Raw genomic sequence first — 23485 nt, forward strand, 5'->3', positions numbered from 1 at the left:
CATCCACTCGCTTGACTCAGCTGAGCCGTCGCACGGCTGGGCCTCGAGGCGGCCTCGGGGAAAGCAAGGGGCCTCTCTGATTCGCTCCCTGGCCAGAGTGCACTCGGCGCCAGCTCTCAGCCTCTTCGTCCGGTCCCTCAGCCCAGCAGGTGCCGGCTGTCAGCCATCCAGGCCGGAGTGAGAATTGGCAGCGTGTTTCCATGTTTGTCCCAACAGGCCCGCGGGCCCAGCCTGAGTGTCACATGGCTCCTGAGGGACTGTAGGTCTAGGAGTTGTAGCTAAGATGCCTCACCCACCCACCCTCAGAGCACCGCCCCCCCCCTCGGCCTTGGCCTCCCTTGTCTGTGCTTCAGGAATATTTGCACTGGTCTAGCCCGCTCCAGGCCAGACTCCTTAGGAACTCAAGATTCTTGTAAAGAAAGTTGTTTCCAAACATGTCTTGTCTCTGTGCTCTATTTGGGGGCCAGGGTCGGCAAATTTGGGAAACTGGGGGTGATGCTGGAGAAATTGGACCCATGAGCCATGAAAGACAGTACAAGACTCTGAAAGTGAGCACTAACTTTAATTTCTGTAATCGATGCCTGACAAGGGCACTCGTCAGATGGAAAAGAAATGGATAGCTCCTGGGGGGCGCTCGTAGAGAAGGGCCCTGGAGGCAGGGTCGGCGGGAGTCTCTGCACAGCTGGCGTGCGCGGGGAGGTCAAGGCTGTGGTCTGTGCGAAGGCCACACCTGTCCCCAGAACCCTGGTTTGCTTCGGGCCCAAACCTGGCAGGTGCTCCGTTGTGGCCCCTGAACGGGACCAGACATAAGGAGCTGACGAACACTCCATGCTCCCAAGGGCAGCCCTGCGACCCAGCCCCTCGGAGTGGGCGGTGCGGACGGGCTCGTTCCCTCCGCACATGGGTCTGGCGCTCATTCGGTGTGAAGGAAGGAAACTGTCTGCGTCCTTAAGACTTGGATACGTTTCTCTCCAGCGACGGAGGCGTGGGGGAGGGATCTGTCCCCTCCCCCCCGTCCGCCACCCCCCCCATCCGTCCCCGCAGGGGCGACATCTCCTTCCCCATCTTCAGAAGCCTTGGATCTCGGCGGACCACGAATGACACCCACACACGGCTGTGGTCCTTAATGTGCCCCCAAACTCATCACTGGCCCTCCTGGCCTCAGCTGTCCATTGGTCGCAGACGGGGAAGGAGGCTTCGCGGTGACTCTGTCCTTAAGCCGGGGACAGATGTGGTAGAGACTCTGGCCTGAATCGCAACGCGGGAAGAGGCGCATTCTGTGAGTCACGCGAAATACTGCAGTGCGTCCCGAGACCGCAGCCCAGCCAGGCCCGCCGGGAGCCGGGAGCACTTCCTAGCAGGCGGAGCACCTGGGCCAGGGCGCGGCTGGGGGCGGGGGGCGGGGGCTGCGCGAGGGGCGCCTGCGCGTTGGGCCGAGGTCTCCGAGGACAAGGTGGACAAGGTGCGAGGACAAGGCGCGGAGCCGTGGGCTCGGCTGGGGCGCCGGGGGTGCGCAGCCCGCGGCAGGTGAGAAACCGCAGGGCCGCGGCCCCCTCTGCGCCCACGCTCCCTCCCCCGGAAGCCAAGACTGGAGACTCTCCAACAATTCAGATTCTCTTTATTTATGAGGAATGTATATTGTTAGTCACGGTTATCGAGGGACACATCAAAGCGGAATCGTAGGCTGGAGTGCAGCCGCGGTGGCGCCAGGTCTGTGTTTGGGTTCTCCCCATCCGCTCTTGGGGTCGCACCAGGACCCAAACCAACAGTCGCTCAACGTGAGTAAAGGAAACAGCTTCGAGCAGCGACAATTTTCACAAGTGATTATTCAGAGGATGCACAATAGCCACAGTTCAGACAAATCAACTACAAAGATCATTTAAAAAAAGGAAGAAGGGCGTCCTGGTTACTAAAAACAAAGATTGGACAAGAAAGTAGAGCACTGTGGGAGGGAGCTCTGACCCTCCATTCCTGGGGGGCACAGCCGGGCCCCTTCCTACAGCAGGAGCCGGTGTGTCTCATCTGACCTTGGGGCGAGCGGGGATCTGCTGCTTTGAGGGCCCCTGGGCTCCCGGTCGCGGCTCTGCTGGAGATTCTAACGCCCAAGATGGAGCAGAGGGTCTGAACGCTCCGTGGGGTCAGCAGGTGAGACCTTCTGGCTGCCTCCCGGGAGGCCGGCCCCACACGCCTCTGGCAGGTGCGCTCGATGGGGCCGGGCCCCTTCACCCCAGAAGACAGGCACTGTGTCCCGACCGGCTCCGTGGGACAACCGGCTATTCCACAAAGACGTCTTGAGTATACTTAAAAAAACTTGTTTTTTTTTTTTTAAATTTTGGTCAATTTTTGGTCAAAAGCACAGAGGAACAGTAGCCACCAGAACCAAAGTGTGAGTGTGAGTGTATCTACTGCAGAAGAGGGGTCCAGACAGGGCTGCCTCGGCAGTACGGCGGGGGGCACGAGGGAAAGGGGACAAGCATCTGAGGGCCTGGCCTGGAGCGCCGGCGGGCAGAGACAGAGGCGTCACCTGGGGCGGGCTCAGGTCTGGCTGGTGCAGGCGCAGAGCCGGGCTCCAGAGAGGCTAGCCTGAGGTGTAGACAGGGGACCCACCTCACTCGGTTCCAACTGCTGTCGGGCATCCGGCCTGCCAAGACTCCCTGACAGGCCTGAGGCCTGCCCTTCTGAAACTCCCCGGCAGACAAAAGCACTTGGATAAATGAAAAATTAGGTCTGATTTTAAAATCTCTGTAAGTACAGGTGCTCTGTAGCAGTTAAGAATCAACATTATGACATTTTTAAAAACTCCTAAGGTACCATGACTTGGTCAGCTTTCCCTGGTGTCATGGTCATGAGAAAGATACCGCGCGGTGCCGTGATCTGACCCAACATGATTGTTCTGCCCTTCCTCTCAGTCCTGATTATCTGAACAGAGAGGACTTGTGGTGCAGGACCTCTCCCACCCGGGCCTTGGGGTCTGTGGCCCTCTGCGCCCCGCGGGCAGGACAAATCCCCAGGAATGCTTCCAGAGGACAGCGGGTGTGCAGTACTGCAAGGCTGGTCTGCACGTGGGGGCGGTCGGTGTCACCCCCCCGGGGTTTCACTCCTGTGGGCGCGAGCCCTAGGCCAGCCCTCTCCGCCGCCCAGCTGCCCGCCCTCCCCCCCTTGCTGGCTAAAGTGCAAGACCCGAAGGTCACTGAGCGCCACCTGCGGATGCCCACGGTTCAGTGATGAACTGACCGCACTTGTAAACTCCTGTCTTCATACCTGTTTCACCGAATTCTCGAAGTTCACCTCTTACCCTCTTGGAGGAAAAGGAGAAACTTAACGATCATAAGGAGGGAATCGCCAACGGGCAGAGGGAGACAGAGGGGCCTGCAGACTCTGCCAACGAAACCTCCAGCCCTGACAGGACTCAGCGCGGATCGGCCCGACCCAGACGGCGAGAGGCTGGTGTGGCAAACACGAGGAGAGCACGTGGAAACCAAAGTGGGGCTGAGTAGGAGGGGCCTGCATGGTGGGCAGGAGGGGCCGACGTGGCCCCCTCCCGGTGCAGAGGGCAGGGGCGGGCGGGCGGGCCTGGCCCCTGGCAGACGCAGGGCACACAGGAACCCACTGCTCCCAGTGTCACCAACGCGCTTCCACCAAATAAAGAAAAGGGAAAGGAAAGGAACACCCGCAGACTGACGTGACGAGGAAAGCCGCGGCCCCGTGTCGCCCCCCAGGCCCTGGCCCCTCACACGGGGCAGAGGTAGAAGTTCTTCTCCTCCTGAGGCTTGCTGATCCAGTTCCCATAACCCATGTCCCTCAGGCTTTTCTTGAAGTAGTTCTTGGCTATCTCGTACTCTCGGGCAGCTTTCTTGGCCTCACCGTACGAGAGTCGAAGCAGATCCCTGCGGTACCGGAAGGAGCAGAGCTTCTTAAACAGGAGAAAAATGTTCTTTTTGGAGACCCGGGACAATTCGTTCCGCGGCCTGGAGGAACAAAGGCGCTTGTCACTCCCCAGGAACAGAGAAGGAGGGGAGCCCGGGCGGGGGTGCGTGGGGCGGGGTGGGGGTCGCCAGGGAGCGGCTCCTCGGCAGGGCTGGGGGTGCAGTGGGGGTTGCCGGGGAGCCTGAGCAGGGGGCACGCGGGGTGAGGTGGGGGTCGCCGGGGAGCCCGGGTGGGGCTGGGGGTGCAGTGGGGGTCGCCGGGGAGCCTGGGCGGGGGGCATGTGGGGTGGGGGTCACCAGGGAGCCCGCGCGGGGTGCAGGGGGCATCGCAGGTGGGCCGGCGCCTCACCCATCCACAGCGCCCCTGGTCCCGTCCAGGATCTCCAGGTCATAGCCGTCCGCCAGGCACCAGTTGACGCTTGTCTCCTTTGTCTTCCCCGACTGCCTCTTGGAGTCGTACACGCTGACTCGGCCCACCTAGAGGTCCCGGGAGTGACAGGGGAAAGATGGAGACCTTCCGGAAGGCCCTGGGACCCCCGGGGGAGAGGGGGCAGCTCACGATCTTTGCCCGCAGCTAGAATTCTGTGGGGCGAGGACTCCGGTCATACTAACCCCAGCTCGATTCAAACGGGGCCCAGACTAAGAAGAAAGCCCTTGGCGTCCGCAAGGACAAAAGGACCAGGTCCCGGGACACCGCAGAGGCCCCTCCCCTGCCCACAGCCGGCGACGGAACGACCGTCAAGGGAAAGTGGAGGGGGCCACAGCACCTTGGGGTGGTTGACGATGAAGGGGGGCCGCAGTCCGTCCTCGAAGGCACTCCCATCTCTTGTCACACGGCAGCAGATGGCACGAGTCAGATGCCCTTGGCTGAAGAGGTAACCTGTGCAGGAAATGGAGGTGTGCATCTGTGTCTGTCCTCGGTGCTGCCGCGAGGCGGAGGCGTCTGGGGGGGACGTGGAGGTGCGGGGGGTGGGACCGAGGCAGCAGCCCCGCGGACGGTGGGTGTGCAGGGCACATGGCCCCAGAGCCGCAGGCACATCACTTCGGGCTTGGGGGTGGGGGAGGGGTGCTGCCTGACCAGGAAGCCCAGACCCCGCCGCTGGAAGCCATGGTCTTCCTGGGACCTGTGGTGAGAAGACGTGCCTCCCGCCCAGCAGGTGGGCAGCGAGGCATGTGGGGGTGGGGGGGCCCTTACCCAGCGTCACAGACTTGAGGTACACAGGCTGCAGGAAGTGCGTCAACAGTGCGCCCTGCAAGCCGAGCACGTTCCAGCGCAGGATCTTGTCGCTGCAGGACATGGTGCGGAGTCTCTCCCCGAGCCGAATGCCGTCCCACGTGGGCACAATGTCACTGGACTCCACTGGGATTGTGCCTTCCCCTGCGGAGGGACTTGGGTCAGAGCCACGGGGCCCCCGGACCAGGCCACTCCCGGCGTGGTCTTCGCACTCCTCACACTGGGCCAAGGCTGCGCACAGTTCTTCTTCACAGGTCGCACAGCACCTACTATGTGTGGGCCCTCTACTCGGTGCTGGAACAACGGCAAGCAAACCGGAAGATCCCTGTGCTCCTGGAACGTCCGTGGGCGTGAGGGGGCAGCAAGGGACAGACCGCCAGTGAGCAAGCAAAGGCATACGGACACAAGAACTCCGAATGGCAACGGGGCTCGAAGCCGGGGGGGACGGATGGCGGCAGATGGCGGGGGGCCTCCAGGGACGGAACTGCCAGGGTAGCAAAGACATCAAGGAGAAGCAACAGCTGAGTAAGAGTTTCAGGCACGGAGAACAGCACGAGCGAGGGCCCTGCGCCACGTGCGCGTGTGAAGTGCGGTGGGAAACTGCCACAGGGCCCTGTTCCGTTGTTTTCAGTAACAGCTTTAGTGAGATATAATTCACCCATTTAAAGTGCACAGTTCAGTGCTTTTTAGTATATTCATAGGATGAGCAACCCTCCCCACAGTCAAGTTTAGAACCTTTCATCGCCCTCAAAAGAAGCGTCCCCGCGTCTGCCAACCCTCCCAGCCTAGGCCCCCGGCAGCCACGAACCCACTCTCTGTCTCTACAGGGCTGCCAGCATCACATTCCCGACGTTTCGTATAAACGGAGCCACGGAACGCAGGACCTTTAGGGACTGGCTGCTTTCTCGGGGCTCATCTACACCCCTTTTATGGCTGAGTCCGACTGCACCATGTGGACAGACCCCACCTGGTTCACTCGCCAGTGGGCACACCCTGGGGGGGTCCCCACTTCTCCGCTGTTACGAACAAGCGTGCGCTAGTCTCTGTTCTCTTGGGGACGTGCCCCGGAGCGAGCTGCTGGGTCCTGGGCAGCTCTGTGGGTTTTAAGCAGGGAGGTGACTTGGCCTGAGGGCAGGGGGGTGGGTGTGAGGAGACCCCCCCCCAAAAGGGCCCTGGACGAGGAGGAGCCAGCAGATGGGAGGGAGCCGTGCACTTGGTGCCCATGTCTGTCACTCCTTGCGACTTGGTCCCACATCCCTTCTGCTCCCCACAACCCCAAGTGGTCCCACCCGCCCCCTGGCCACAAAGATCAATGATGGGAAACTGGCTTCCACACTTCTGTTTCTAGCCAGGCTCTCTGCCCTGAGCTCTGGGCAGGTACCTCTGCCTCCTAGCTGACTTGCAGATCTCCCCGACTACCAGGTGCCAAGGGGAATCTTGGTCTTCCTACACCCCATCCCTGTCCCCGGGTCACCCCTCCCAGCAGCGAACAGCAGAAACCTGATGGGCCCGGGGCTCTGCAGAGCCTTCCCATGGGCAAGACGGATGGCGCGTGTCACTCACCATTCTCCACCTTGGTGCGCAGCTTGCCTTGTTTGGGGTTCTCAAAGACGGGGTAGTGGCGGGAATCTGAGCTCTCCACGGCACGGTCACTGCAGGACTTGTCAAAGAGGGCGCCATCCCCACACGGGGCCGTGCTGCAGAGTGGGGCAACGTGAAAGCTCTCACCCGTGCACGGGGCCCCCCCTTCCCTGGGCTCGAGAACAGCCAGACGAGCTGGAGGCAAGGGGCTCTCCCCGCAGCCTCCCGCGGGCTGCTGAGCTGGGTGTGGCCCACGGAACGGCTCTGACCGGTGGGCCCGACAGCCCTCGGATACCCAACCCTGGAGCCTGGCAGCAGAGACTAGACAGACCTGATGTACAGATGGAACGACACGGTCTTCTTGATTTGGAGCTTCTCTCCTCCCTTCGCAGGCTCAAATATGCTCTCCTTCGCGGTCTGGGGGTTGTATTTCATGAGCTCGCTGTAGAGGAACCTACAAGGGCAACTCTGGCTAGTGCCACGGCGGCTTCTGTGACCCAGCCCCAAGGAGGGAAAAGCCCTAGACACGCAGGCTTCCGCGGTTTCTTATGTGGAAGAGGTGGGGGACCCTCCACCGGAGGCCTCGACACCTCGGGAAGCCAGCCAGCCTCTCAGGTCAGTTTCGTTTCTACCCCCTGACCTGATGAAGACCAGTGAGCTGGAGGGCAGAGCGGGGGCCAGCAGGGGGCTTCCTCGGTCCTCAGATGCACATGAAAGGGTTCTGCTCCCCTACAACCCTGAGGACCAAGAGGTCCTGGCGTGTTTTTGAGAAAGTTGGAGGGAAGAGGGCCGGCTGCGGACAGCAGGCTCTGCGGCCTGAGTCCCGGAGGGGTCAGGCGTGTGACAGGCTCACGGGGCCCCCACGCTCCCCCACCTGATGAAGCCTCTCCGTGAGATGATCTCTGCGTGGCAGTCGTTGACCGTCTCCCCCTTCAGGCTGAGGGAGTCCCCCTTCACACAGCGGTTCCCTGGAAGGTGTTGAAAACAAATGTGATCTTTCCCAGGGAAGTGATGACGAACAGGATAGAGGCTGTTTGGCTTTTTCTTTTTTTTTTTTTGAGAGAGAGAAAGGGAGTGTGAGTAGGGGAGGGGCAGGGGGAGGGACTAGCAGACTCCCCGCTGAGCGCGGAGCCCGATCCCAGGATCCCAGATCTCAGGGGCTGGATCCCACCACCCAGAGATCGGGACCCTGAGATCACGACCTGAGCCCAGGCGCCCCACAGAGGTGGGTCGTGAGGGGCCAAGGACGGGGCTAGCCTCAAGCACCGCCCCTGCCTCCCGCGCCCCTTCCCCGTCCACGCACGCGGATGGCGGCCACGCGAGCCGCTGAAGAGCCTGGGCTCCGGCCTCAGACGCGCCCATGCAGCCCGCAGGAGGGCCTCACTGACCTGTCCCCAGGCTGACCACCACCCCCAGGTCGTCGGAGGCCTTCTTCATGACGACGGCGGCCAGGATCTTGCGGCCGAGCAGGGAGGGCTGGAAGCTGTTGGTGAGCGCGTTGAAGCAACGGTGGCTCAGCATGGCGATCTGGTCGTGGAAGGTGCTGCCGGTGAGGGGGAGCTGTGGGCACAAGGCTACGTCAGGGCCGCCGCGCGGGGCCAGCCGGGCCGAGCGCCCTCGGCTGAGCCGCCTTTCCCTCTCGCACGCGCTGGCCTGGCTCTGCGCGTCACTGAGGGACCAGCGAAAGCCCGGGACTGCGTCACAGGACAGCAAGTTAAGAGCCAGCTCCACCCAAAGAGGAGTCAGCAGGACCCCACAAAGAGATAGCACCAAAAGTAGACGTCTTAACTGTCTTTGGCTGTGCTTCTGGGGACCTTGAGAGGAGGAGCATAGTTCTTCTGAGACCGGCCCCTGTCACTGGGGTTACCTCTGTGAAACCCATGCGCTCTGCCTTCTCGTTCTCCCCAATCAAGACGCGGAGGGCCGCATCTGCCGCTTCCTGCTTGCCTTGCTTCTTGCTGTGTGCGCAGACGGCTGGGAACCAGCGACCCCCGACTTTTGCCTGGTAAACGAACCTTTGGGATGAGAAGTAGGGGATAAAGACAAGCGCCCGACTGGACACAGCTGTTTCTCAGGCAGCATTTCCCAGACTCGGGCACCAGGGACTCGCCCCAAGACTTCTGCTAGACAGATACCCCTTGTCTGCTGCCTCCTGCACACTCTTCTCTAACCTGACTCTGCTCAAATGTAAACACACTTAGAGGGACACCTCGTGTGAACACTAGGAGTCCCTTGCCATAAATCGAAGGGGGGCCCAGAACCGAGTGACACCACAGTGTCATTGAATGCCGACGAGGCACCACGGTCTGCAGAGGCTCCAGGCCTGCATCGTGAAGGAAGTTCAGCAAGGACTGGATGGGGTTTAGAGAAATAGCCAAATGCAGACTTTTCTTCGTAACTCAAGCAGAACTGAGAGGGACATGCTTTCCCAACTCGAATCGCTACTGTTTAACGCTCTAAGGCTAAAGTGCTGGATTCTGTTTGCTCATTCACTTCCCGAGTGGCCCAGACACACTCTGGAGTGGTCTGCTGTAGACAAGGGACCTAAGCTTTCATGAGCAGTTATTTTTGATTCCTGGAAGCCTTGGGATGGCCATGGTGGGGGGAGGGGAGTGCATCTTGGGCACATGAGCTGCGCAGGGAGTGGGAGGGAGGGCAGCCCAGGACACAGAGGGGAGAACGTGATGGGGCATCCACCAGCCAAGGTTTCAAGAATCCTAGCTTCCAATCACATACATCCTAAACTGCTGGTGGGGGAAGCCAGCTCTGGATAATCCACCTGCAGATAAGGCTTCGTTACCGAGATTCATCGGCTCAGGCAGTAAAAGGAATCAATCTGTATGTTCAACCACACGGAGCTTCCCACGACTCCTTGCTTATCCTCAGCAGCGGCATGCCTACGTGCCTCCCTGTGCCAGCAGGTGTGTGGGCGGGTGGGCTAACGGAAGGTCCGTGAAGGAGGGGGATGTGGCGTGAAAGATGCTGGAAAGCAGTGGGGGCCAAACCGGGCCGGACCTTTGCCTGAGACTTAGGACAATCTCATGCCTGTTCCATGTGTTTGAAAAGAATATGAATTCTATACAAAGATACACACACACACAAATACACACGCAGGCTCACCTCAGAGACGTGGTGGGCTCAGTCCCAGACCACCGCAATAAAGCCAATATTGCAATAAAGCGGGATAAAATAAATTTTCTGGTTTTCCAGTGCACACGAAAGTTAGGTTTACACTGTACTGAGTCTCTCAGGTGCACAACAGCATTAGGGCTAAAAACAACATACACACCTTAATTAAAAAGTACTTTATTGCTAAAAAAAATGCTAACCATCATTTGAGCTTTCAGCGAGTTGTCATCACAGATCCCTAAACGTAATAACGGAAAATTTTAGATGTTGCGAGAATCACTGAAATGAGACCCAGAGACACAGAGTGAGCAAATGCTGTTGGGCAAGTGGCCCGACGCAGGTTTGCCTGTAAAAGGCCACAACAAGCAAAGCGCGGTGGGAGGAGGCGTGGCCGCGAGCGTGGCCGTATCTGGTGCACGCTGTGGGTATCTGGTGCACGCTGTGGGTCGTGTGCTGGGACCCCCGAGGCTGCACTGGGCTCTAGGGCACCCGCCAGCCGCGCTCCCTTGCTCGGTAACCGTAGGAGGCCCGCGGTCGCCTTTCCCTGGACTGCTGGGGACAGTGCGTTAGGGAAGCAAAGACACTGAAGATGAGGAGGAGGTGAGGTGGCGAGGGGCGCAGGGCGGCGAGGGGGCGCCTGCAGGGTGCTCCACACTGCTGTGGAGCCTGCTGACTGGCTGCCGCTTGCAGGGGTGAAGGAGGGAGGTGGTGCGTGGAAGGGGGTCAAGGGCACGGGGCGGGGGGGCACAGCAAAGCAGATGCAGACCCGCGGGTTTGGCAACGGACGATAAGGCATCTGTCATATCGTTGTTGCTTTTCTCAATTAAGCGCGATGGAAGATCATGGGCTTCGAGTAAGGAAGGGGGTTTTGGTGGGAGTCTACATAAAGAGGGCAGGGTCTAAAACGGCTTAGAGTGGGAAAGAGAATTTAGTACAAAAACATAGTGAACATGCTGGGGAGGAGGGCCACGGGCGGCGGGAGCAAGAGAGAGGCCCTGGCAGGGCTTTCACTGGCTCTGCTCCCTCCCACCGCAGGCCTTCCCCAGAACCGCCGCTTTCTCTTGACCGTCCCCAGGCCGCGGCGCCTTACAAAGTCTTACAAAGTCAGGCCACGCCAAGCAGATTCTCAACCCACCATGCACCTCGAGCTCTTTATAACATGCACGAGATAGGAGACCTTACGTCTCCCCATGTGATTAGTGGTTCAAATCTGGCTCCTGTCCAAACAAACGGAATGGAGTCCAGAAACCGTCTCTCAATGAATCAACAAAGGAGGGCGAGCGGTTTAGAGGAGAGAAGAGGCTCGGCTGCCAGAGGCAGGAGGGGAGGGGCTGGAGAGCTGCGTCTAAGACACAGAGCCGAGGCCGGTCTACCTGAAGGAGGTGACGGGGTGGACGGTGAGGTCACCTCCGGACATGGGAAGGACCGGGGAAAAGAGCGTAAGGGGCGGAACCCAAGAGCTCTCCTTGGGGCAGGTCAGACTCAGCAGGCCCAGTCGAGCGGCAGCAGCTGTGTCCCCGAGACACTGACAGTGGTGCCATCAGGCAAGGTTGCCCAGAGGGGCCGAGAGAAGGGCCGGCAGAGGGAAGCCGTGTTCCCCTGCCTGCACCCCTGGGGCCCCCTCCCTGAGGTGCACAGGAGTCTTCACGCCCTCCCCCCGGATCACGGTAAGTTCTTAAATCCTGCACGAGTCACGGGAAGTCCGAGGGAGGGTTTCATGCAAGCAAAAGAGGAGGATGGACAAAAGGCGGGTGTGAAGAGCAAGGGGGACGACACGGGGAGGGCCGCTGGGTGCAAAAGGCAGGCCCCGCGGGGCCAGGAGGGCCCTTCCCGGCGCCCTGGGCTAGGGTTCTCGATTCCCTCCTCATCGCGGCCATGCTCTCCGGTGAGTTAAGTCAAAGCCAAAGGAAGGACGGACAAGGACACGGATGGGTAGTTCACATACACGGAAACACAGATAACGGACGAATGTGAAGACGTGAGTAACATCACTTACTATGGAGACAAGTTTAAAACAAGACACTATTTTGTGAGCTCTTCTCCTTTAACCACCTTCTAAAATTGAGCAGTCGGACACGACACAAGTAAACGTTCAAATCGTTAAGTATACGAGGGGAGTAAGTGTCCCTCATTCCCAGAAGCAAACACCGGGACCAGACTTCCGTCCCCGCAGAGCCGCCCCTGCCCGGGCCCCACACCGGGGGTCAGCCCTGCTGGCGCGGGCTCTGTGCCACTCCGCGCTGGGTGGGCACCGCGAGTCAGCAGTCTGTAGGCGGCAGGGACGCAGAGCACCTCAGGCTGTCCGTGACAGACAACACGGGGCGTCCCCCGCGGGGAGGGTGCCGCTCCCCACCCGGGCCTAAGGCTCGGGATGAGACGTCATGGATGCTGCAAGCACACCTCTCACTGGAAAAGAACCCTGACTTTTAAGGAAATTGGCCCTCAGTGTTTTAGCCTCAGGTGGTTCTTCTAAGACACACGGGTTCTCCTGACGGCCACACCTCCGTCTTTTTCCTTTATGATCTTATGTCTTGATTGGAAAGGCTTTGCCCCTCCAAAATTCTCAAGCAAAAATCCCTTTTATCTAGAGATTTTATGATTTTACGTATATATATATATATATTTAAAGATTTTATTTATTTATTTGAGAGAGAGAGAATGAGAGAGAGCACATGAGAGGGGAGAGGGTTAGAGGGAGAAGCAGGCTCCTCGCCGAGCAGGGAGCCCGATGCGGGACTCGATCCAGGGACTCCAGGATCACGACCTGAGCCGAAGGCAGTCGCTCAACCAACTGAGCCACCCAGGCGCCCTTTTTTTTTTTTATTAAAGATTTTAGATTTTATGTATATATTTTTAAGATTTTATTTTTAAGCAATCTCTACACCCAACATGGGGCTTGAACCCACAACACCGAGATCGAGTCGCACGCTCCTCTGACTGAGCCAGCCGGGCACCCCTAGTTTATATTTAAGTCCCTGACAATGAGATCAGACGTGAGCAAGGAGACAGACACCCAGCGGTGTCTTACTGAGATGCAGGGGGCCAGCCTCCCCCGACCTGAAGCCTCGTCTGCCTCTGCGTCTGCTGTGAGGGGCTCTGGGGGCCACACCCTCTGCCGTCCCTCCCCCTGGCCAACACACCATGGCCGGCAGCTCATCCCTCTTTCAGAACTTTCTGGCTATTCTCCCACATGCATTTTTCTTTTTTTTTCTAGATTTTATTTATTTATTTGACAGAGACAGAGAGAGAGCACACAAGCAGGGGGAGTGGGAGAGGGAGAAGCAGGCTTCCCGCCGAGCAGGGAGCCCGATGCGGGACTCGATCCTGGGACCCTGGGACCATGACCTGAGTGAAGGCACACGCTTAAAGACTGAGCCACCTAGGCATCCCCCACATGGGATTTTTCATATGAACCTGGGTCTCAGGTCTTCCAGGTCTAAAATAAAGAAGTCAATTCTACCAGTGTCTTTAGTAGAATTGTGTGAAACATAAGCACTAATCTGGGGACAGCTGCAGTCATTGAATTGGGTTTGCTATCTGATCACAGTTATCAGAGCCTGCATGTCTCCTGCTCGGAATGTGCGCAAGTCTTTTATCTGTTTAGCTGCTGCAGCAAACGGGCTACTTCTCCTACTACATCTTCGAATTGCTTACTGCCACACATGGAAAAGTTGCCGGCGCTTGCAGGCTAGTTCACAATTCCCTGCTCTCCTGACTTCCCCCTGTCTCTGGTATTTCTTCCCACCTCTTATGCATTCCTCGGGTACACGATCACATCATTCATCCCTACGTAACAGAAGCTTCCTCTCCCCGCCCTCCCTGTCTTAACAGATGGCCTGAGCTACTGGTGCCTCGAAATAACGAGGACCTGGGCATCCACGTGTCCCCACCTTGCTGTGAACAGCTCCCAGTTCAACATGGAATAAGCGCCTGGCTTTTGGCTTCAGACATACGTTTTTATCATGCTATTAAGGAGGTATTCAATAATTTCTACTTTATTAGCAGTTTGGCTTTTTAATCTGAATGGATGTTAAATTTTACAAAAAGCCTTTTTGGAATCTCTGGAGGGGATTCTGAGTTTTGTCCTTATTATTATTTGGTAAATAATAATAACAAACATCTTAACACAGACTAATCTTTGCACAGCACGAAGACATCATTTCTCCCATTTTAGAATGGCAAAGATAAAAATTTTGATTCAGATATCCCCCGTTTCCAAAGTTCATGTTACGCCACTCCCCCTTTACTAAAGACCTATGTAAGTACCTGTTTCCACCAATCAAAAGAAATCTGAAGAGGCTTTTTGCTTTTTTTATGAGAAAAGCAAGAAGTGAAAACAGCGTTCAGCGCTGGTTGGGCAGAAAATTTAAAAGGAACTCTGTCCTTGTGGATCGTGGGGGAGACCTGTGATTCCGTACTGGTTACGGTGAAGGGGGAGAGCCGTTCTTTACTGCTGAAGGACGCATCAAGCGCTGTAATCTCCCTGCAGGAAGATTCAGCAATGTTTACCAAAATTTTAGACGCACAGAAAGAGCTCATTCACAGCAGCACTGTAATAGCAGAGTGTGGAAATGACCCACGTGTTGGTCACTAGGGGCTGGTGGGCAGCCCAGGTCAGTGCCCTGGGGAGCTTTGGAGCACCTTCCAACAAAGAGCAGGACTGGATATGGAAGACTTGCCGAGATGCTCCTGTTACGTCTGAACGGCAAGCCAGGTTTCAGTGCACACATCCACGTCCATGTAACAAACGGAGAAACACACCAGCTCGGCCCATGTTTATATGAAGATGCTCTGGAAGGAGGCACGGGGCTGTGAAGTTACCACGTGTCGGCGTGTTGGGGCGTGAGGAAGGGAGAGCTGGGCCACAAACCCTTAAAAACTGTACGTAACCTATCGCCCAGAAATCCCCCTCCTGAAAATGTCTGCCCTGGACACTCCTACCCCTGAGAGCAGACAGGGCACGAGGACTGCTTCTGGGAGCACAACCGCATCCGACCCAGACGTCGCGGCAAATTGATTGGATCAGTAATGCAAAGTGGGGGCTACAACATCAAGAGCAACGTTCTCTTTCCCAAACTAGGTGGTGGGTACAGGGGTTGTCTGTTTCAGGAAAGACCTTTATATCTCTTGCTCGATAAAACTCTAAAATTGTAAGCATCTATTCAATGGAATATGCAGCTGTGGGTGGCGCCCGGCCAGCTCAGTCCATGGAGCGTGGGGCTCTTGGTCTCGGGCTCATGACAAGTCCCACCCTGGGTGCAGAGCTTATGTTAAAAAAGAAAAAAAAAAGATTCAGACAACGTATAGAAATACGTAGCTACAGAATGGAGTGTGACCGGTGCGTGCATCTGAGACGTGTGACGACCTCTAAGACATACTGGTAAGGAGACAGGTGGAGGACAGAAGACAGGATTTATACTTATTTTTGTTTAAAAAGCAAAACAGGGGCGCCTGGGTGGCTCAGTTGGTTAAGCGACTGCCTTCGGCTCAGGTCATGATCCTGGAGTCCCGGGATCGAGTCCCGCATCGGGCTCCCTGCTCGGCGGGGAGTCTGCTTCTCCCTCTGACCCTCCCCCCTCTCATGCTCTCTCTGTCTCAAATAAATAAATAAAATCTTTAAAAAAAATAAAAAGCAAAACAGAAAGAAAATGTACTAATATATGCATGGAAATTTCTAGAAGTACTCAAGAAGCTAGTAATAGTGTATAAGTCTGGGGAAGGAAACTATCAGCCTGAGGTAGAAAGGAGACTTTTCCCTGCATACTTTTTAAACTGGCCTGAATGATTTTCTATGCACATACGTATTCCTTTAAAAATGAAGTTAATCAAAAACAATTAAAAAGGAGCATACTTGCTGTAGGAGTGACTGTACTCTCTAGACGGCCACTGTGGGTCTTCCAGGGCTGGATCTGTTTCTGCGGGGCCACTCCTCCCGTCCCCGTGGCCCCGCGGCCCCGTCACCGTCCCCGCGGCCCGGCAGCCCTTCCTCTCCCCGCCCTGGGGCGTGTGGCCATGGCGGGGCTGGGACACTCACTTGGGCTCGTGCGGAGGGCCGGACTGGTCGACCAACTTGAACTCGGCCGCGAAGCCATGGGAGCGGGCATACTCCAGCAGGCCGCCCACAGGGTTGGTGTTCAGGTATCTGACGAGCTCGCCAATCCTCCTGACCTTGTTGGGCATCCCAGACTCCAGGTTATCGAAGGATTCGGTGTTCGTGCCCCCAGGCTGAAGGAGAATTGGCCACACAAAGAGGAACCGTAAGCACCTACGGAAACTCTGAGGGACGCAGGGGCAATGCTGAGCTGCGCGGTCGCTAAGATGGCCCACCTGGGCATCAGAAGGCGCCGAGCTGGTGGCCTCTCCGTGCAGAGCCTTCATGGCCTCCTCTGCAGCCATCTGCTTTGCCACCTTCTTGCTGGGGGCGCTTGCAGTGGGGAAAGTGTGGGCTCCCATGGCAACGCAGTATTGGAACCTGGCAGGAGAGGGGAGGAGCCGGGTTGAAGTGGCCCTGACAGCAGAGACCCCTCCGCCGGGCCGTCCCCTCCAGCCAGCGGGTCCTCGCACACATCGCCTCCGGGCCTTGGCCCACACAGCCCCTCCGCCTCGACGAGTCGGTGCCCTGGGCCCACCTCCTGCCTCCGGCCTCTCTCAGCCTGGCTGACCCCAAGCGGCATGTGAGCACCCGGCTGGCCGTGCCTCCTCCGGGAGCCCCCCTCCGGAACGTGGAGGTGTGCGGAGCCTCGGGTACGCCCAGATCCACACCTTTCAGACCCGCCACCGGCAACCGCCGGGCCAAGCGTCTCCCCAGCGCTCGGTCCCCACTTCGCGCTTGCAATTCCCAATCCCAGACTGTCTGCCGCACAGCAGTGAGCATGCCTTGCGGCTCCCCACTCTCCGTACTGAAAGCAGTCGGACTGCTCAGTGGGGTAATGGGCCGCCTCTCGGGAGGCGGGCAGGAGAATGTCTCTCTCTCCAGGGAAAACCTCAGCAGAGATACATGACACAAGAGATGTACTTGGGGTCATGGGCAGGGCCTTCTCTGGACAGGAGGCGGAATTCACAGGAGCTCCCCAGCTTGTGCACGCACTCAAGCAAGGTCGTGACGGGGTTCTTCCCAGAAAACAAGGATGCTGCAGAAGGGGTGCTGGGCTGGGACTCTGCCATCTGGAGAAAATGAGAGACGAGAGAAAGGGCTGAGCGACCACGGGCTGCCGCGTCCCGGCGGAGCGGCGACAGCTCAGCCACACGCGAGGGGCTGACGTTCCAAAAGGAGAGGGTTGAGGGAGTTTCTGGGCATGTTACTGAGGCGGTTTGGGTCTCGTTTCTCATCTGCCAACAATGGTGCTTGGACTCGACCAGCTTTGGGGTCGCTTTCTGGCCTGGAGGTCTGTGACTCCAGCTGGGCTGGGAGGCGGGCAAGCAGGGGCGCTGGGTGTGAGGGGAGGGGAGCGTGGCCAAGGGGGGCAGCGGCGGGAGGGGGACGCGGCCTCTGAGCCACGGACTTGGCCGTTGGCGCTCAGACCGCCTGCAGGGATTGGTCAGGTGCTGCTACAGCGACCTGAGCAGAGCACGGGGCCCCCAGAGGGCAGGATGCCTACCTTCTCCGACCCCTTCTCTGTGGGATCGTACGGTTCTTCCGGTCTTCCGCTGTCCTTGGCTTTCGCTTCCTCCAGCAGGATGGTCATGGCTTTGAGCGCCGCGTCCTGCTTGGCCACCTTCTTGCTGCCGGCCTCAGCTGGGGGGAACTCTCGGCCACCAATGACGACTTGGAATCTGAATCTTGATGGAAGGCGAGTAGATGCTGAGTGCGGGCCGGCCGTCCCTGCCCCCCCCGCCCAGGGCCCTGCACCCGGGAGCCTCCTGCTACACAGAGGGGCTCCTGTCCCTTAGGAGCCTCGGTCCCTACCTTCCGGAAACAAAGCAGCCAGCGACTCTCCCCAGAGCTCATCAGAGCAAACACAGCTCAGGGGAGACCCGCTCTCTCTTCACAATCAGTTAAGAGAGAGCCTGTACAAAACATGATGACCTAAAATCACCACTGCGGCCACCAACGGCCTTCATTCTAAAGCAGCTGCGGCCGACTGGCCACCTCTAGGCGGGTCCTCAAGACGGCGAAGCCTCCTTCCCGCACAGCCTCACACTCCCACCGGCCTACAGGGATCGGGGACCTGCCGCTTCCTGGGGCCTGCTCCTGTCCCCAGCCTCCCTCAGAGATCCAGCGCGCTACGGCTGGGTCTGGGTCACTCTACGGCTCCACGTGTCCGGAGCCCGAGATGAAAGGCGTCTCCCTGGTAATGCAGAAAACCAAAAGCCTTTGTTCCAGGCCTCCGGACTTAGCTTGGACCTCCTGCACTCAAGTTTTCAAATCTGTTCGGCTCTTTGCTCAATCTGGGATTTCAATTTAGAAAGGTAGGTCAAATTTCTTATTTCCTGGGTCTTCGTTTCTTACAGCTGGAGTCCAAAGAAAGGTTAACTGCAAAACCCACTGCTCTCCCCCAGTTGGGGGGGGGGCGGGGAGGGAAAAGAGGGCACGACGGCCACTCAGCCTCTGTCCCAGACACGGACCAGTCCTGGCCCTGCGGGCTTTGGGACACACACACCCGTCTCAACAGCTCTCTGGCAACGCCCTCCCTGTCACGAAGACAGTCGACATGAGGAGTGAGGGTCGCAGCTGGGACCATGGCCTTGGGAACCAGCTCGCGGGGCTAAGGTAAAGGGCAGTGGAACGCGCCCCGCCCCCGCCCCGGGCCTGCTCTGTGGGGCACTGCGAGGTCTCTGCCCCCGGCAGCAGCCCCATCTGGGCCCACCCGTCTGGAACTTTCTGATTCACAGCTCCGGGACCACAGCAAGTACAGAGGAGGTGTGCGACCCTAGAAGCGGGCCACCAATCCCGACACTACCCAGTCCCTGCGCCTGCTCCCGTGCCTCCCTGGGGAGCTCCGCCCACGGAAGGGGGGAGGGGAGTCCAGGCTTCAGGACCTCCGGCCTTTGGAGGCAGGCAGGACACTGAGGCACGAAGGCCCGTCCAAAGAAGCTGCCTTCCAGCCAGAGGGTCAGGCTCCCCCTTGCTCAGCGGGGACTCTGGCTGGTGCGAGGCCTGCATTTCCTGCTCCAGCCTGGGAGGAAGGGCCGACGGGCGATTTAGCCAGAAGCCAGAGAGGCAAAGGGAAGAGGTGGGGCCGCCACGAGGGGCGGGGCTGCTCTGGAGGAGGGACAGGTCCGGCTCCCCAGCGGTCTCTTACCGGGGCTCATGGGGCGGTCCGCTCTGCTCCAGCAGGTTGAACTCACAGGTCTGACTGGCGAACTGGGCATACTCGAGCAGCCCGCTGATGGGGTTCTTGAGCTGACACTCGGTCAGCTTCTTGTAGGGCGAGCACCGCGGCCAGCCGTGACTGTAGAAGGAGGGCATCTCCATGATGGCGCGAAACTCACCTGGTGCCGCGTGGATGCTATTCAAGTCATCTGGGATGTCGTCGGTGGCCCACTGGCCGTTTTCAAAGTCAACATACCCTGTTCTCGAGGGGCCGTTGTCGTGGGCAGGTGGCTTCAGTTTTACCGGCTCTGGCGCGGGCCCCTGCTGGCTCTCCAGCTTGAGGACTGGTTCCTGCCCATTCCGCACTTCTGCAGCCGCCACGCTGTCCGAGGCGACCGGCGTGGCCGGGTGACGGGAGGGGAGCACCGCGTCTCCTCCGGTCTCAGGGACGGCAGCCGGCGCGGCCTCGGGGCCCAGGTCTGCGTGTCTCTTCTTTTGGACCCGCTCCCGCTTCTTGTCGGTCAGATACCACATGGGGGGAGCGGTGCCCTGCCAGTACACGTCACCCTGCCTCTCCAGCTCCATCAGCACGGCGTTCACGTCGCGGGCCCTGGTGAGGCCGATATTCTTAGCCACAGTCAGGGCAGAGGCGCCACACACGCTGAACAGGTAGTCGCAGACTTTCTCCTTGATCTCAGCCATGTCAAAAGGCCCGGTAGGAGCTTCCAAGCCAGACTCGGAGCGTCTGTCTTCAATTTCCAGACTGGGCCGTGAGGCAGGCGCTTCCTGGCCACGGCTGGGGACGCTGGCTACTTGGCCGTGCTGGTTCCCGGCCTGCACGGCGACTCTCCACAGAGGGGGCGTTCCCGCCTCCCGATGCAGCTGGCCCTTCCTCTCCAGAGAATATAAAACTCGATTGACTTCCTTCTTCGGGACTCTGAGCCTCCCGACCAGATCATGTGCCGTGGCAGCCTTCCCTTCCCCGAGCTCCTGCAGGAAGAGCTCTAAGACCCTCTCTTCCTGGCCCTGGCTGCTGATAGCTAGTTCCTGGAAACGGGAGGAGAGCCTGTCGACCCCTCTCCACGGCAGAGTCCTGCCGCGTGGGGCAGGACGTGGGGACCCTCTCTGGAGCACCTGACTTCTGGGAGGCACGCCTCTGGGGCCACCCCAAGTCCCCAGTTCCCTGCTCCTGGCAGGTGGTCCTGGAAACCTCGGCCCAAGTCCAGAGACGAATGGTGGCAGTGATGGCGTCTCCTTCCCAGTTAGGGGTGCTTCAGGGAGCAGCCCCTTGAGAAACTGTATCTGCTGGAGCTGGAAACGATTCGGATAAGATCCTGGCCCTGGCTGTTGGTGTCTGAGCCTGCTGTGCTCATAGCCTTGAAATGGATGGGGGTGGTATCTGCTGAGCGAACACCCCTGCAGAAGAAGACAGAGAAGAAAGTGAATGAGGACCTCGGCAGCGAGCCTGGGGGGGCCACACCTGCCTCCCGATGGGTGGAGAGGCGAGCGAGAGACGGGCATGTGACCCAGCAAGGCCTGCCCCCCACCCAGTACGGCCCGGGGGCTGCCGCAGGGAAGAGCGAGGGAGCGGAAGACGCCAGGAGCACACGGGGCGCTGACGCCTCAGCAGGGCCTCTCCTGCCACCCTAGCGCATTCTCTCCCCTTTGTCAGGACTTTAGGGGGTTGAGAATGAGTCCTCCCACTTTCTAAAGGAAGTACCCTTCCAAGATAAAGACAAAGAAATAATTGTTATTTTGTTTCCAAAACAAACACAGAATAACCTCAAAATGCCAGTGGAGTCCAGGGATCAAGAAGTGGCCTGTGCAGGACCCCAGTCTCTCAGATCTACCGTTTGGATGGCGAGAACAAAACGCACGTGGGCTGGATGACCTGGAGCCCCAGCCCTCCAAGGCGGCAACGGGGGCACCTTCCCACCTGGGGACCTCACAGCTTCATCTGCTCGCCACTGCCACCCCGGGAGGCCCAGAATTTGGTTTTGGGGGGGCCGGATGGTTTCCTTAGGAAAGGAAGGACACACTGTCCTCACACTTCAGCGTGGTGCTCAGGTTTGGAAGAGACACTGGGCACTTCTGCCCGCACCACCCAGGCTCCCCCGGACGTGTGGCGCCGGCGGGGCCCAATCCTGGACACCTCAGTCCCACCCCCCCAAGTCCCTGCGCTGCCTCCCCACAGCTGCTTCTGCCTCCTGTCCTTCAGAATTCCGTCCCCCAGGACACAGGCTGCCCCGAATTATCACACCTCCCAGAACACTGCACACCTGTGTCCCCTACCCACACAGGCCAGCTCATCCTCTGTCCCAGATGCTGTCCACCGGATGGGAGAGGGGGCAGGAGGTATTTAAGGGATCTGCGGGGCGACATCTAGCAACGATGTTTCCTCCCGCTCGTCCCTCCCCTGCCTGAGCGCCCTGAGAGCCCCAGTGACCTGTGGGCAGCTATGCCCTGCCTTCAATAACTAGCACCAGGGGATTTTCAGCACGTGGCTCGTCATGCTCACAGCGCCCTCGCTCTGGGGTGCCTTAATGGCCGCCACCTGAGTGGCCTGTCCACTCCTCACTCAATCTCCCTGTCACTCTAGCTGGGGCCACCCCCGCTCCTCAAACCCGGAAACGCTCTCCCAGGAAAGGACCAGCTGGGCCTCTAAGGCAGCCGCAGACGACATGGGCAACCCTGGGTCTGGGGGCCGAGTCTGCCGGGTCCCGCTCTTTTCCCGTGGCGACTTCCCTGTGTGTCCACAGCCTCCTCCCCGGGCCCCCAAGGGGCCGGTGCACAGGTGGCCGCCGTGGCTGTGGGTCAGCGGCTCCCAAGGCGTCCTCATTCTGGCCCCACACACGTCCTCAATCAGCCTGGGGCTCACGGCCAGTTCCCCCCTCTCCCCAAGGGCCCTGCCCTCTTCCCACACCGAGGCCTCCACAGGTGCGGGGGGAGGGCACCGGCAGCATAACCTCCTCCTCCTGACCGTGGATTCGGTGTCCCGTTTCACAAACACGCACTAGCTCCCTGTGGATGGAGACTCTTCTTTACCAACGCCCCTCCCACGGTCTCCTGCCCCGTCTCTTCCTCTGTCTCTCCGGGTCCCTTTCTTCTACCCTTAGGTATAATCAGTCCCCAAGATTTTGTCTAAGGGCCTCTTCTTCCTCCCCCAGGTTGATTTCACCCCCCCAACCTAAATGAGCCCTCTTAAGAAACAGTGTTCCAATCTATTACCCCCAGCCACCACCTTGTAAAGCTAAAACGTGAATTTCCAAATGCCTAGACAGTCTGTCCACCCTGCCCTACCTCAAACACCACATATTCTGAACCAGATTAACCTTTTCCTCAACCCAGCCCCTTCTGCTATTCCTACGACTGTTGACAGCATTGTTCTCCTCGCGGTTATTAGGGGTAGAAACCTGAGCCAGCTTTGAGGCCTGCCTTCCTCGCCTCCCACATCTACTAGGGTAGTTGCTAAGTGCTATCTTGTCTACCCCCACCCCATAGTTTCTCATAAATGTGTCTTTTTCCAGCTCTAGCCCCTAATTACTTCTCATGAGGCTGCCACAAAGCCTTGATCTTTGTAACCCTACATTCCAATCCAGTGGGCCTGATGATCTCTCTACTGGCCCCATTACAACTCTCACCCTTTCCTTCGAGTTCTCCTTAAATGCCACCTTCTTCTGGAGACTTCTGACTCACAGTCCATGGAAGTTTCCTCTCCTTGAGCCCCTCCCTCTCGACTGCTATTATACCACTTACTTTACTTTTGGTCATACTACTGCTTTTTTTTTTTTTACTGGCGCATATAAATTGTGGTGTATCTGCAAGGTGATTACCAATATTAAGTGCTCCAGAAATGATACTCAAGGCTCCAGTCCCGATACTCTCCATCAAGTATTGATGGGGTGGGGGCACAGTCTACTTCACAGTGAGCTCCCAGGGGGGCGAGGACCAGGTCTCAGTTATCTCTGCACTCCTAGCACTGAAGATAGCAGCTGGCGTCAAGTTGATCCCGAACCAACATTTGTTGAATTAGTGATTGCAGCAACAAGCCGTCCCTAGAGGGTCAATCCCATCTCTTTGTTGTTCCTCCTGCTGCACACTGCCCTGCCCCCCCACCATACTGCTCGGGACCAAAGTGTTATGTGGGCACAGAGAGTGAGTGCCCAGCTCACAGCTGAATTATGGGGACTTCGGGGATTTTCCCATCAGCTGTTGGAGTGACCTTGGTAAAACAATTATTTTGCAAAGCGGTTAAAGTCAATCTAGCTAAATGCTAAACTTAAACTGCTGCTACTTGGCTAAAATCTGCAAAATATTTGAATGTCTGTCTATAGAAAAGGCGCCCGTAAATTATGACACGTT

General features: G+C 58.4%; 1 protein-coding gene across 6 annotated transcripts in view; it reads right to left on the reverse strand.

Annotated features, from left to right (window-relative positions):
• Nucleotides 1–1601: 1601 nt before the first annotated feature.
• Nucleotides 1602–23485, reverse strand: part of ADAR (adenosine deaminase RNA specific) — a 39587-nt gene continuing 17703 nt past the window's right edge. For 3 of the 6 annotated variants that reach the window (XM_035009695.1, XM_035009694.1, XM_035009690.1), the window contains exons 2-15: nt 19113–20539; nt 17469–17649; nt 16886–17034; nt 16198–16342; nt 15905–16095; nt 8531–8756; nt 8130–8301; nt 7616–7709; nt 7073–7195; nt 6724–6857; nt 5122–5304; nt 4694–4806; nt 4276–4403; nt 1602–3968 (exon numbers count right to left, since the gene is read on the reverse strand). In XM_035009695.1, the coding sequence (XP_034865586.1) occupies nt 3731–3968; nt 4276–4403; nt 4694–4806; nt 5122–5304; nt 6724–6857; nt 7073–7195; nt 7616–7709; nt 8130–8301; nt 8531–8756; nt 15905–16095; nt 16198–16342; nt 16886–17034; nt 17469–17649; nt 19113–19825 (2790 nt within the window). In that variant the 5' untranslated portion in view covers nt 19826–20539 and the 3' untranslated portion in view covers nt 1602–3730. The remainder of the gene's footprint in view (nt 3969–4275; nt 4404–4693; nt 4807–5121; nt 5305–6723; nt 6858–7072; nt 7196–7615; nt 7710–8129; nt 8302–8530; nt 8757–15904; nt 16096–16197; nt 16343–16885; nt 17035–17468; nt 17650–19112; nt 20540–23485) is intronic. The other 3 variants (XM_035009693.1, XM_035009691.1, XM_035009692.1) reach the window with 3 other exon arrangements.

This window comes from Mirounga leonina, unplaced genomic scaffold, assembly GCF_011800145.1.
Source record: "Mirounga leonina isolate KUSES-001 unplaced genomic scaffold, KU_Mleo_1.0 Mir_154, whole genome shotgun sequence".
In the NCBI taxonomy this organism is placed as follows: domain Eukaryota; kingdom Metazoa; phylum Chordata; class Mammalia; order Carnivora; family Phocidae; genus Mirounga; species Mirounga leonina.